The following is a 14,007-nucleotide window of genomic DNA, read 5'->3' as shown; positions in this document are numbered from 1 at the left end:
GTGGGTTTGATCCCCAGCATTGCAATAAAAAATAAATTAAATAAAACAATAGTAACATGGAAAATGTTGTGACACATATAAGCAGAAGAGGTCAGGCACAGCAGCTTGTGCCTGTAATCCCAGAGACTCAGGAGCCTGAGGCAGGGAATCTCAAGTTCCAGGCTGGCCTTGGCAACTCAATGAGACCCTATCTCAGACAAAAAAAAAAAAAAAAAAAGGTGGTGGTGGTTGTAGTGGCTGAAGATATTTCATATACAGCAAGATGATAGCTGTGTAAAAAAAAAACCAGTATAACCCATCTAAAAAGGATGGTGTGTAATTTACCACCATGTTAACGATATGGTAGTGTTTGATGGTGGGCTCAGGGTTTTTTTGCTCTCTAATTTCCAATATTTTGAACTACTATCATTTTACTTTAATAATGGGGAATTAAAGTTAAAAGAAGTTAAGAATATCTTCTTTCTTCCATAGTTGTCCTGTTTCTCACTTAGTTTCTCCTGATCTTCATAACTTCTCACATCCCTCCATCACCAGGGCCCTTGACCCCCCTTCTAGTCCCAGAACCTTCTCTCAGCCCCATGCCTACAGGCCCCACAGGGTCCCTCTGCCTCTCCTGCCCTCGCTGTGACATCCTTCTGCTGGGGTCTGCTTCCCACCCTATCCCGTCAGGCCCCTTGTACCCAAGCAAGTGACGCCGTCTGTGTCCAACACTTGGTCCTCAGCGCAAGCACACTGGCGGCTCCCAGGGGTGGCCAGGCACAGGCTGCTGCAGCCACCATTGTTCACCCTGCATTTGTTGGTACCCACTGTTGGGGAGAAGTCAGGGGAGGGATGCAGGAAGGAAAGAACAGGGATGGGAGCAGCAGGATTGGGAAAGATCAGGAGGGGAGGTGATGGAATTGAGGAGACACATAAAATGAGACAGGAAAGAAATATCAAAAGGACAAAGGGCATGTTGACAAGGGCAGGAAGACAAATGGGAACAGAGTCAAACTGGGTTGGGAAACTTCTCAGACCGTACCCCACCATCTAGGTACCACTCTGCCCCCAGCCCCAGCCAAAGGGGGTACCTTGCTGCTGCTGGGCATCATACATGCGGATCTCAAAGATTGGGGGACGCTCGCTGCGCAGAAGGGTGACAGTAGGGGGTGCACCTCCTGTGCCCCGTTCTAAGCGGTAGACACTGCCACTCCGGTACTCAGTCCAAAAGAGGTAGTTGCCATGGTGACACAGGCCAAATGCATGGTTCAGTTCAGGACCCTCATATACAATCTAGAAATGGAGGGGATGTTTCTGAGGAGCTGGGGAGACAAGTGGGGATGCCTGAGGGAGGTCTGGGGGCATAACTGTTACATAAGCTCATCTGTTTATGTTTGGGGCCTTGGTCTTGTTTTTCCCATTAGCCTGGGTGCTCTGGCTAATATGGGTGATAGCTCTGCACACAGTGAGATGCTAGACCCTGAACCTACAGGTAACTCTGCAAGGGTGCTGATGGTGAGATTGTCCATCCTGTCCTCTCTGGGGCTCATTCATATTCATTTAAATCCCCCCACTCCATACACACTACTGAGCAGGTAGCCAAAATTCATCCATTCATTTCTCCACTCAATAAACATCTATCATGATATATAAAGGGCCAAACTGTGGTAGGCATTCAGAGAAGAAAAATACATGATCTTGACTTGAGCAACCATGGCCTCATTGAGGGCGCACATGAGTAATTCAGTGGGGAAGAGGAGCTGGGGTGGATTCCCAGACAGAAAGAGCTGCATAAGCAAAGGCTCAGGGAGCAGAGGCACTACCATATGTGCTAGGAAGTACAGGCTGTCTAGCATCGCTTGTTCAAAAAATGTTGTAATATGGGGAACAAAGGGAGAAAGGAGGCCACAGAAGTAGTCTGGGGCCATATCATGAATAGCCTTATATACCAAGAGTTTGGTCCAACATCAGGCACACATATGACTCATGGAGCACACAACCACCCAAATGAACAAGTATCCACATCTGCCATCCCTTGGTGTCTCATACTTTAATGTAGACACACTGAAGTGTGCTAAGTATGTGCAATGGCTGGACACAAACATACACTGACATGGGTAATCCTCAGACAATACAATACAGGAAACACAAACACACAGGTATACACGACTACAGACAAACATACATGTTTACAGGTAAACATACATGAAGCACACCAGCCAGCTCACATAGACACCAATATATTCACACACAGCCTCATGCATGTATAAACATGGTCTAGTAAGGCACACATGCCTGCCCACCTTCCGGTCTGTGCCATTGAGCAGGATGGTCTCAATGCGGTCATAGAAGGCATCTACCCAGTAGAGGCGCCCAGCTGGGATGTCCAGGCTTAGCCCATTGGGCCAAAGCACTGTCTTGGAGGTGACAAAGACATCTCGGTGTGAGCCGTCCATCCAGGCCCTCTCCAGTCGCCCTCGCCGACTGTCCTTGGGGTCCTCCTCCCAGTCTGTCCAGTACATCCACCTGTGGGCAGCAACTGGTCAGCACCATATGGGTCACCTATGCCATTAGCAGTCTTTTCTACAATCCTAATTCATGAGTGGTGCCCAGAGCCCCTTCCAGGGGTCTTTCTGCCCTGTTCATCCCTGGAACACACAATGCATTCATTTATATCTCTCTATTCAATCAACATCTGTTGAGTGTCTTGTGAAAGTGGGCATAGTTCAGGCACTCAGGGATGCAGCAGACACCAAGTTAGCCAAGGTCCCCACTCCCATGGAGCTCACATCCCATGAGAAACAAGTCAATCAAGAAAGTCATGTCATGGTAGAGTGCTTGCTTAGCATGCGTGAGGCCCTGGGTTTACACCCAGCACAACACACAAAACAACCAGAAGTTCACATCAGAGAATGATAAAGCAGGAAGGAAAGAAAACAGTGATGGGATGGAGAGTGGCCAAGCAGCAGCTGGGGGAACCTTAGCAGGGGAAGCCTTCTCCATGGAGGTAGTGTTTGAGCTGAGACCTGACATGGAGAAGGAGTCAGACCTGCAGTAATCTGGGCATTCCTGGCAGAGGAAATCCAAGAGCAAAAGCCCTGAGGTAGGAGTTGCTGGGGTGTCTAAGGAAGAGACAGCAGGCAGTGGGGACAGACTTCTAAATGTAGGAAATGAGGTGCAGGTGAGGTCAGATGAGTGTCACGCAAACCTACAGGGCCCTGAAAGGCAGGGCCATGTGGACCTGATAAGGAACATGGGTCTCATTCTAAGGGTAAGGGGAACTAGTAGAGGACTCTGAGCTAAGAGAGACAGGATCAAATTTCTATTGATGTGTTTAAAGCATCACTGAAGATAGGTACACCTGCTCCTCTTTCAACCTCTCTTCTTGCTTAAGTGGCCTACCTCGGTTGCCCTCCCGTTTCACTCTCCATCTCTTTCCCCATTTCTCTGAGGCCCAAACACTCCCAGTTCCTCCCATCCCAAGACTGAGAGGACTCACCCATTGAGTGGATCCACCACAATGGCCCTGGGGTGCGTCATCTTGCCCTCGATTAAGGTCTTTCGGGTCTGAGCAGCTTTCTCCAACCTGGCCACACTGATGGTCTTCTTAGGCCCATCATCCGTCCAGTACAGATTGTCCCCCATCCAGTCTACAGCCACACCTTCCACATTGTGGATGCCTGCAGGGGTTGAGGAGGCCATGAAGAAGCCACAGAGGAAGCTCCAAAGTGTCTGCCTCTGACCCTGCAGGACACAGGGAGCTGGGAGCAACCAGGGCCAGGCGGGGAATGTGAGAAGCACCTGGTGCTCTGGATGGGGAGGGGAGGCTGGAGAGGGGAACCACTTGTGTGGACACATCTGTGTTAGGCAGAATCACTCAAAACTGCACTTGGTGGCCAGGAGACATGTGGCTGATGTGGGTTTTCACACGTGGGTAAGTTGGGACCTATGCATGTGTGGACAGCTGAGGCAATGTGACATGGCTCTGGGCACAAGTGTGACGCCAGATCCTAAGCCTAAAACTCCTGAACTAACAAAATGAATAAATCAGGAAGTGATTTTTTACTTAGCCAAAGGTTTCATCTCAAATGTCCTTTAAATAGCAGCTCTCTTGGCATAGGGAACCCCAATCTTTTCCTGATGAGGAGTTACTTTTGATTTCCCCACAGTCTTATGATTGCTGACTACGGAGGTTCTCTGAGCTGCACTGGAGAGTGGGGGAGCAGGGCAAAAGGTGATAACTGGTCTCAGCCAGATCGACCAGTTAGGGAGTCAAGCGGGGCTCAAGCACAGATTTGGCATGGAATCTGCAGAACCCCCAGCTTCCATGTGCATGGTATTCAGAGGACAGGGAATGGCGGACTTGCCCAAGCAGCTCAGATGAAAAAAAAGTAGATGCTACTCACAAAACATAATTTTCTAGGGACATTTAAGGGTGCAGTTTTTGGTGGCTGTAAGATCTAGCTGCATAGACCTTGTGTGTGCACACATGTGTGGGTGTGCCCTGCTCTGCTTTAGCAGGCCTGGCTCTGATTCAGGGCCTCAGGCCTCTCCTGGCTGTGTGCTGCGTGCAGCTCCAGGGCTCTGAGCCAATGGCAGAGAGACCCTGAGTTTTCCCAAGGGCTGGCAAGGACAGCCCACGCTGCCTAACCCATCCATCCTCCTGCCTCTTTTCAACTCAGCCAAGAAGGGGGTCACATGGGGGTCAACCTGTCTATCCCCTTATCTCCATGCCAACCAGCCCAGACAACCACTCAGCAGGAGACTCACTAGGCTGACAGGGCATGGAGAAAGAGATGTCTAGGCCCGAGATTACTTCCCCTGGGTACCATGTCCTTCAGGAGTCCTACAGATGCCTCCAACTGTGGAGGCCCTTACCATCCTTCAGGATGGTCTCCCGCTCGGTGCCATCAATCTTCTGGCGGCCAATGAGGTAGCTGGTGGTGTCAGCAAAGTAGATGAAGCCGGTCTCTGCATGGAAGTCCAAGGCCCGGGGGTTCATGAGGTTCTCGATGGGGATCATGTGCTCGTCAGGGACCTTGGCCCCCATGTCCATGCCTCGGATGATGCCTGGTCGGCCCTTGCCATACACAAGGAATAGCTCATGCTCTGGCTCTAGGGAAGACACAAATGGGCATAAAGTCACACACACACACACACACACACACACACTTCTCAGTCTGAGGAGTGCACTGCCCTGGCTGTGCAGGGTCATGAGACATGGGAAAAGTGGGGTTCTAAGTCAGAAGAACATGCACTGACAAGTATGACTCTGGGTCCAGGGTCGTTGTGCCCTGATTTTGACTCACGCACTCAGGGTAGGAGGTGGAGGAAGAACAGCATGTTTTCAGTAAGTATCCACTGCTCAGTAGTGACATTAGTGGCCTAAAAGGAGTACCTTCAAAATATGTTGGAAACTGATGACCTTTCCCCACTTCCTCTGTTACCATCCTAGTCTAAACCACATCACTTCTTGCCCACACCACTGAAATAGCCTTCTGGCTACTTCCCTACTGCCCATCCTCCATCTACTGTGATTTTTACACAATGTGAGTCCAATCACGTCATTTCTTTTCTCCATAGTCACCACAAGCTTCTCATTCCAGTTAGAATAAAACCCAGTCTCTCCCTCCCTGTCTCCTTTCACTCACACCACTCAGCCCTGCTGGTCTCTGTGCTGTTCCTCTAGTACACCAAGCTCACACTGGCCTCAGTGCCTTTGCATGTTGATCTCCTCTGCTGGAAATGCTCTTCTCAACATGGCTGGCTTTCTTACTTCACAGAGAACTTGGCTCAAATACCACATCCTCCAGAAATCCCTCACTGTCATCACTAACTCTATTATCTGTTTTATTATCTTCATACACCTATTTCTATCTACAGTTATATTTATTTATCTGTCTCTCTGGCTAGACTGTAAGTTCCACAAGACCAGGGATAACATCTACCTTGTTGAATCCTCAATGCCAGAACAGTACCAAACACATAGCGAGTGCTCACTAGATATTTGTGAATGAATGAAAGATTGCAATTTATAGACTTCTACGGAAGCCAAGTGGGGCAGTAGGAAAGGCCTGGTTCAAGTCCCGGCTCTGCCTTCACTTCATCTCTCTGCATCTCAAACAGAAGCAGCAGGCTGTGAGAGGTACATCTGAGGACACCCTCCCACTCCCAGCAGACGCGCCCACCTTTCCCTGTCACTCACTTTTGCAGGACTTCCCATCACTGCCCAGGCTGAAGCCAGAGCGGCAGCGGCAGGTCCGTGCCTTGTGGCTGTTGGCCAGCAGGCAGATGTCAGAGCAGCCACCTGGCTTCCCATACTGGTCGTTCTCGCAGGCATGGCTCCGTACTGGGGACAGGGAAGAGCTGTCAGGATCCCTTAGAGACCCTAAGCCCAGACCCTCAGAAATCTTTCTGAAGTCTGAATACACTTCCTGCTGCTGTGGTCCTTGGTGTCTACTGTCCCATTTTAGGATTTGGAAGAGACAGAACTGGGATACCTCTGTACTGCCAAGACTTAACCTTCAGTCTTCTCTCAGGAGGTGGTTTCAGGGGACAGTCCCAGTTTTGCCCACAGCCAGGTGTTTCTCCTCTAGCCCAGCAAGGAACTGGGAGGGGCAGAATGGGAGGAAAGGGCTCCAGGAGGCTAGGAAGGGGCCAGGAAAGGAAACCTGGGGCGAATGACTAGAAGAAGCACTCATGATATGAAAGAATAGGGGCCCCTATGGGAGGGTCCAGAGAGAGGCTGTGAGCCTGAGCTCAGAACCCTTTCAGCATGAAGCCAACTTTGGAGGGGCCATTGGAGCCTGCTCACCTCGGGGCTGACGCCGCTGGTGGTAGATGTGAAGGGCACCACCCTTGTCCACACGAGTGACTACCTGGTACTCAGTGCTGTTAAAGCGGTTTACACGGATCACACTTGTCTTCTGCTGAGTGTTGGCATTGTCTGAGTTGGTGGCGTAGAGATAATTCTCAAATACAGTCAGGCCATACAGGTGCTCAATCTGAGATGGCAGACGAGAGTGGTCAACAAGAGACTAGAAGGTGCTCCTCATCTGCCCCTAGACAGCTCTGCAGCTCTCACCCAAACTCAATCATCTGCTTTTCCAAATTTGCCCTACAGTTTTGTTTTGTAGCTGCAGTGCTAGGGATTGAACCTAGGTTCATACATTTGCTAGGCAAGTACTCTATCACCAAGTTGGATTCCTGGCCCTTTTTAAAAACTGTATCTTATTTTGAGACCCTAAGTTGCCCAGGCTAGCCTCAAGCTGCCTAAGTAACTGAGATATAGGTGTGTGCCACTGCACCCAACTACCTTACAGATTTTGAACTCCACACTTTATTCCTGTCTTTTTCAGTTGCTGTATCCTGTTCTGGAGATATATGTTTACTAAGATCCCACTCATTCTTCACATCCTTCTGAAATCTGCTAACAAGAGATGTACTCTCCTTCTACGCTGTCTCTCTGGTGACACTCTGCTATCCAGGATCTGGTGTGTAATTACTGACTTGTCCCACCTACTCTCTGCAAACCCCTGGAGGGCAAGAACCATGTCTCTCATAGAATTAGGTGAACGGAAGATGATTTAATGATTTTAGGCTGAGTTAGAGTTGGACCCTAAACTCTTGAGTCCAGAGAACAGTCAGCCTGACCCTAGTCCCCAGATTTAGGAGAGCTGAGAGGACACACCTGTCCCATGCAAGCCCTATAAAAATCCCCACTGCCTTTATTGCTTACCCAGGGTGGCCAACTGTCCCAATATGCTCAAGAGTAGGGTTTTCTGGTTTATAGGATTTTCATGGCTAAAACCAGGGCAATCCCAGACAAACTGGTATGATTGGTCACCCTAACTATCCCAGAATAGAAGTGTCAAGTGTTATTGCTCAGTTGTATGACCTTAGGCAAGCCACTAAACATCTTTGAACCCTGCTTTTTTTTTTTTTTTTTTTTTTTTTTTTTTAATATTGGCCAAAAGGGGAATAACCCACCTGCTTGCTCACCTCCCGGGGCTATTTTAAGGATCAAATATGAAAAGGGAAATAAAAGGTGTCTCTAAAATGACTATTCCCATCAGTGGAAGCCATATCCTTTCCCCTCTCTGAAGTGCTCCTGCCCACATAACTCCCACCAAGGACTTGGGGGCAACCATGTTCCCATATTGTCTCCCATTTACCAGAAGGCCTAGAGATCAGTTCCCCTGCAAAAACTTCTTCCTTAACAGAAGGCCCTGGTTAATGTTCCTCACAATAAACTCAGACAAAAGCTCCCTCACCAGGATACCCTGGATGATGGTCTGCCGGCCCTTGCCCTCGTAGTCCACCACTTCAATGTAGTCCAGGTAAGCATCAGCCCAGTAGACAAGGCGGTTGACCAGGTCCAGCGTGATGCCATGAGGAAACACAATCTTGCTATCAACCAGCTTGGTCCGGTTCTGCCCATCCATGTCACAGCGCTCCACCTTTGGGATCTGCCCGTAGTCAGTGAAGAACACCTTCCTGTGGGCAGATGCACGTTAAATGGGGTCTGGACACTGGACGCCCTCTTTCCTACTGTAGCATCTGCCTCCCCACTTCCAGGGCCAGAACCCCTGCCTGCTACTCTCACCCCATAGCAGGATCCAGAGCGATGCCTTTGGGGTTGTAGAGTTCCAGGTCGAGCAAAGTGACACACGTGTCCCCATTTCGATTACAGACAAAGATCCTATCATCGATGTCATCCACAAAGTAGAAGTTGCCCGTCAGCCAGTCAATGGCCATCTGTTCCACATCTGGAGAGTGTGAATGAAATAGCTATAGAGACAGGTCCTCCCATAGGTACCCCCTCCCCCAACCAATAGTATCTCCTCTCTCAGCTCCTATGGGTCCTATTAGCAGCATCATACTTGGTCTTATTTCTAAGTCATCTTTGCACATATATGGACTCTGAGTAGACTTGACATACCCCCATTCTCCAGGTTGGGCTCAGTTTTGCTGTAAGCAGGGGTATTGGGTAAACACTGGCTGATGTCAACTAACATGCTTCTACAACTCCAGCACATCCTTGAACAGGAACTATTTTCCTGGGGTACCAAAAGGTAGAGTGGACAGGTTCACTAGTTCACTTCAGTTTTTTTTTTTTTTCTTAATCTGCTTTTACTTGAGATAAGAGCTTCCAAGCTAATGAAAATACCACATCTTTGCCTTTGACTAGACTTTTGTCTATTTCATATGGTAAGTCTAGCTATCTTACACTAAACAGAAGAACCGACCAAAAGCTATATATGTTGTATAAATTTTTAAAATGGAAAAAGCAGGATGCACATGAATAAATCCAGTTTTGGAGAAAAAATTTCTTTTTTTTAAAATATATTTTAGATTTTGATAGACCTTTATTTATTCATTTATTTATATGTGGTGCTGAGCATCAAACCCAATGCCTCACACCTGCTAGACAAATGCTCTCCTACTGAGCCACAACTCCAGTCCCGAGAAAAATATTACAAAATATGGATCCACAGAGATTGAAAAGGAAAGTCCACGGTGTTACAAGGTGGGAACCAGTAACATGGCCAGATTTCCTCTATTCACTCCACACCCCTGTTTCTTCCATGTTCCTATTGCTCAAATTCCTAAGGAGGATCAGGAGGAATGGGGAAAAAAATACAGGGCTGAAGGAGAGAGCCTACTGGGAGGGTCAAGAAAGGACACTGAAGGTCACCTGGGGAATGGCTCAGAAAGAGAGGGGGCTTCAGGAGGGTGAGAGTTGGGGGAGAAGATGGAGCCAGATGCTGCCACTCAGTCAGAGCCGTAGTTCTGAGGATATGGAAGAGGCCCAGAAGGGACAAAGAAGGGAGGGGTAAGCAAGGATGATGGGACATCTAAAAGGCAGGAAGTTTGGGGACAGGGACCTCTGCTGGCCTCCTCTGGACCCCTCCTCATAGGACCCACTGGCTTCTATCCTCCCACTACCCCTTCTAACTACCACCAACAGAAGTAATGCCTCTTGCAAACTGGGAAATTCCTACCTTAAATGCCACTTCCACCAATTTCCCCAAAAGGTAAGAAATCTTTGGCCTATCTGCCTTTAACTGAAAGTTTTCCCATACTCAACCCTAAGTAGGGCTTATTCTGTGTCCCCACAGCTACAGGTATAATGACTTCAGTTCTGTTCAACTCCTCCCTAATCCCCCCTCCTCCCCACAGGGATTCAGGGGTTGTTTCCTAACAGTGGTGGGGAGGGGAGCGGGGTGGCAGGCGGTGGGGCAAAGGGAACAGGAACATGGCTCCCAAGGAACTTGGCTGGCGGGGTCACTGACTCACAGTCACAGGACTGAGGCTGGGAGGAGGAAGGGAAAGAGCCAATTGGAGGCCCTCATCAAACCAGTTTCCTCTTCAGGTCCCCTCTGGTAAACCCCACCCCAAGATGATTGGAGAAAGAGGCCACAGGGATGAGGTGTTACCCCCAAAATGCTGACACATACCCAAATCCAGCCACTCTTTCTTCTGGGCCCCTAATACTGTCCCATCCTGGGAAGAGAGGGCAGACTAACCTGGGGAGGCCCAGACCAAGGAGGAAGAAGGTCCAGGCTACCAAACTGCCCTACACACTGTTACCACAGAGAAACAGATTAAAAGGAATGCCCTGGGCATTTTCCAAAGGAAACTGAAGGCCCAAAGTTGGGGACCTGCCTGCAGCACCAGGCAGCCAGCAAGGCAGCTCAAAGTCAAACAGGGCTGCGTGCCCTTTACTTGGTGGGCACGGCAGGGGTCTGGGGTTGCTGGCCTGTGTGCACACTTCATCAGTCAAGCTGTTTTCCCAGCACCAGCTGGCGCATATGTCCTCTCCAACTTCCTGAGGCTTCCCTGAGTCACTGCCCAGCCCTAGGGCTGGCAACACCCTGCCCCTGCTCCCCTCCTCCCCTATTCACCCTTCCCTTGGCAAGAGGAGGAAGAAACCTGCAGAGATCTAGTGCCCCCATCCCCAGAGAAGCTCCATAGTCATCCCCACAAGCCTCAGGAGGTGGCTGACCCGAGAGCCTCCCTCCTGGCCTGGATTCTCTCCCGCTTCCAGGAAGGAAGGAGGAGAGATGGTTCCTACTCTCAGAAATTTACCCTTGGCTTGTCTCCCCTTCCACCTCCCCAAAGGCCAGGCAAGGGCCCCACTCAGCAGGCCGGTGAGGAGTTGGCAAGAACTGGAGTCCCTGGCCTGCCTGGCCTTCCCTTTGGTATTTTTGCAGCTGGAGACTATTAGTTGTAAGCAAAAATCCTTTGTTATCCAACCCCCTCCACCACATTATTTTCCTCTCTCCTAAAGTTCAGATTCCTCTGCCTGCCCCAACACACACACACACGCGCGCGAGCGCGCACGCACACACACACACACACACACACACGGCTACCATGCCAAAGCTAACATAGAAAGATTGGGTCAAATTGGGAGGGAATATTTTTCCTCCAGAGCTCCCCCAGACTACATGGGGCCATTCCCTATTATCCTCTGGCTTGGGGTTCAGATGGAACCCTGGGCTTTGGCCCAGAGGCCCTAAGCATTCTGGCTTCACAAACCTAGAAGGTAACTATCCACAGGGGAAGCTCAGGCCAAAGACTCCCAATCCTTCAGACAGGAGAATCTCAAATAAATCTAAGGGGAGGGAGAGACCCTGTGTTGAAGGAGGAGTTTGGTAGTGGTCTCGTGGCAACATAAAGAGGGAGGCTAGGGGGCAGGAGAGAAACATGTGAGTCAGAGAAGAGACCATAGGTGGTGCATGATGTTACAAAGGACTTCAATTCTAGGCCCCAGAATAGACCTGGAATGTGCATTTGCAAGTGCTGAGCCCTCCCTGCGACCCTCAACTCAATGCTGGACAGGCTCTACTCCCCACAATTCCAGTATCAGCTTCTCCAGCATCCATATTGTTCAAGAAGTATTTCCCAGAAACACAGGCCCCCATCAGATTCCCAAGAAGGCCCTACCAGTTATAGGATTCCAGTTATTTTCTCTAAAATAAGGAAATCTGGGGGAAGCACAGGGCCTTTACGCCTCGAGAAAACATTCCCTAACACAGCCAAAGATTGTAGGATATGTCGCAAGGTCTGGGAATGGAGAGGGAGAATCCGCTTTCTATGTTAGTCACCCCCCCCAGGGACCATGTTAAATTCTAGCCCTTATTCCAGGACCCCTACTCCTTCCATTCCTGTTTTGCTCTAGGTTCAACCACTGTCTTGGTCTGAATTCTGGTTCTGTCACCTCCAACTGTGGAACTGTGGGCCAGTTATTCAATATCTCTGTCTCAGTTTCCATATCTGTGAAATGGGATGGTACATTAATGGCACTTAGCTCAGGGCCTGTAACATAATAAGCACTCCACACACAGGCCACTGAACTCCTTCACACCAACCCCATCTTTTCCCACCTTCTCCACAAAGTCTGTGCTTCTAGCCAGTGCTCTGTGGCCTCCTGGTAAAGGCAGGCCTTGGAGACCAAGGGTCACTGTTCTTCCATACCAGCTCAGGTTCCCAGAGGAAGCCTATCCCACGGAAAAGCTTTCCCTGTTATAGGCTCCTCTGGTTTCAGTGGCTTCTTTAATCACAGACTGTTCACCTGACTACAGATAATAGGAGGGCAGGACATTGCCTTTCATCTCTGTCCCCAACACTGGACTCACATATATTGATTCACTTAACAAATGTTTACTGAATACAGAGTCCTCACTTTGTTGTCCTAGAGCCGAGATACCACTTTTTCCCTTCCCTTCTGCTACCTGGATCCTCCTTCTCTGACCTTGGGCTGCCCCAGGACAGTGGGAGAGGACAGTCTGTAATCCACTCAGGGATCTCACCCAGAGGGTTGGGAGGATTGATCAAGAATCTGGGGACTCAAAGGTAGAAAGGAGAATGGGACAGGCCTGGTGGAAGCTCTGGTAGATGACATGGCCTGCCACTGCCGTTGCTGCTGCGCCCTGGCTTCAACTCTTCTTTGTTCCAAGGCAGAGCTTAGCCACATAGTCACCCTTTGCTCTGGGTACCCTTTCGGCCCCTTCTCATACTTCCAGCCTGGAGTTTATGCCCTGCTCCCTTCCCCTAAACTGGCTAAGGTCACCAAGAGGATTTCATCCTGGATCCCAAGGATGAGATGCCAGGATTCTACACCACCCGTCTTAGGGTCTTTGCACTATTGAGAAATCTTTGTCGGGCTCTAAAGCATGTCCGTCTTGCTTAAGTTACTTCCTTTGGCTTGAAAACAGGGAGGAGGGTGCTAGGGGCAGGCTGGGTGGAGAGGCAACTTCAAGGAGACAGCGGGGGAGGAGAGGACAGGGCTGGAACTGGGCCGGGAGACACAGGGCCGACCCTGGCTGGAAGAGGAGGAGTGAGAAGAGGCTGTTAGATGATTAGGAAACTGGGAAGGGGAACAGGGGAACAGAAAGCCAAAGTGCCAGGTTGCAGGGGGCCCGAGGGCCAAAGAGTAGGGTGGTTAGACATCCCCCTCCCCTATATTCTGACACCCTGTGGGTCAGACAGACTAAGGAAGTAGGGGTACCTTTCACTTAGTCTGGAAGTGCTCTGTAGGCAAGGGAGGGGGGCTGAGAGGGCCTGGGGTTCCCTCAGCAGTGGGGAGACAGTGCCCCTTCCAGTTCATCCCAAATTCAGAGGGGTTACTCTTTGCCCCTTCTTTGCCTCCCTCTAGACAAATCACTAGCCCATTTCCTGTTGTGATTTAAAAAACACACACCAAAAAAAAAAAAAAAAAAAAAAAAAAAAAAAGAGGCAGGGAGAGAAAAGTGAAGTTGGCCAGCTGGACTTGGGGACCCATTTCGCAACCTTGCTGCTTGCAGCTTAGGGGCCTTTTCTGGGCCTCCACACCCACCTCCTTCTTCTCCATGCACGATGGTGCAGGGAGGGAAAGCCCAGGAACCCCCAAGACCCTCCAGACCATCCTTTCTAACACAGTCTAACAATGCTAGGTGATTTCAGCAGATTCCATTTCCTTCCAGTTCTCTACAACCACAGATCCTCCCTTGCCACACTCTCATCTTCTCAGGGCCCTATTCT

The 14,007-nt window shown here is 49.8% G+C and overlaps 1 protein-coding gene across 1 annotated transcript in view; it reads right to left on the bottom strand.

The window, feature by feature from the left end:
- Positions 1 to 14,007, bottom strand: part of Lrp1 (LDL receptor related protein 1) — a 79,047-nt gene that overhangs the window by 45,902 nt on the left and 19,138 nt on the right. Inside the window, 9 exon segments of the mRNA XM_047548687.1 lie at positions 681 to 806; positions 1,071 to 1,272; positions 2,283 to 2,505; positions 3,479 to 3,659; positions 4,858 to 5,094; positions 6,185 to 6,328; positions 6,794 to 6,983; positions 8,253 to 8,475; positions 8,585 to 8,747. Coding sequence (XP_047404643.1) covers positions 681 to 806; positions 1,071 to 1,272; positions 2,283 to 2,505; positions 3,479 to 3,659; positions 4,858 to 5,094; positions 6,185 to 6,328; positions 6,794 to 6,983; positions 8,253 to 8,475; positions 8,585 to 8,747 — 1,689 coding nt within the window.

Source organism: Sciurus carolinensis, chromosome 4 (genome assembly GCF_902686445.1).
Source record: "Sciurus carolinensis chromosome 4, mSciCar1.2, whole genome shotgun sequence".
In the NCBI taxonomy this organism is placed as follows: Eukaryota; Metazoa; Chordata; class Mammalia; order Rodentia; family Sciuridae; genus Sciurus; species Sciurus carolinensis.
The sequence above is the reverse complement of the archived record's forward strand: the minus strand, read 5'-3'. Positions and strand labels throughout refer to the sequence as shown.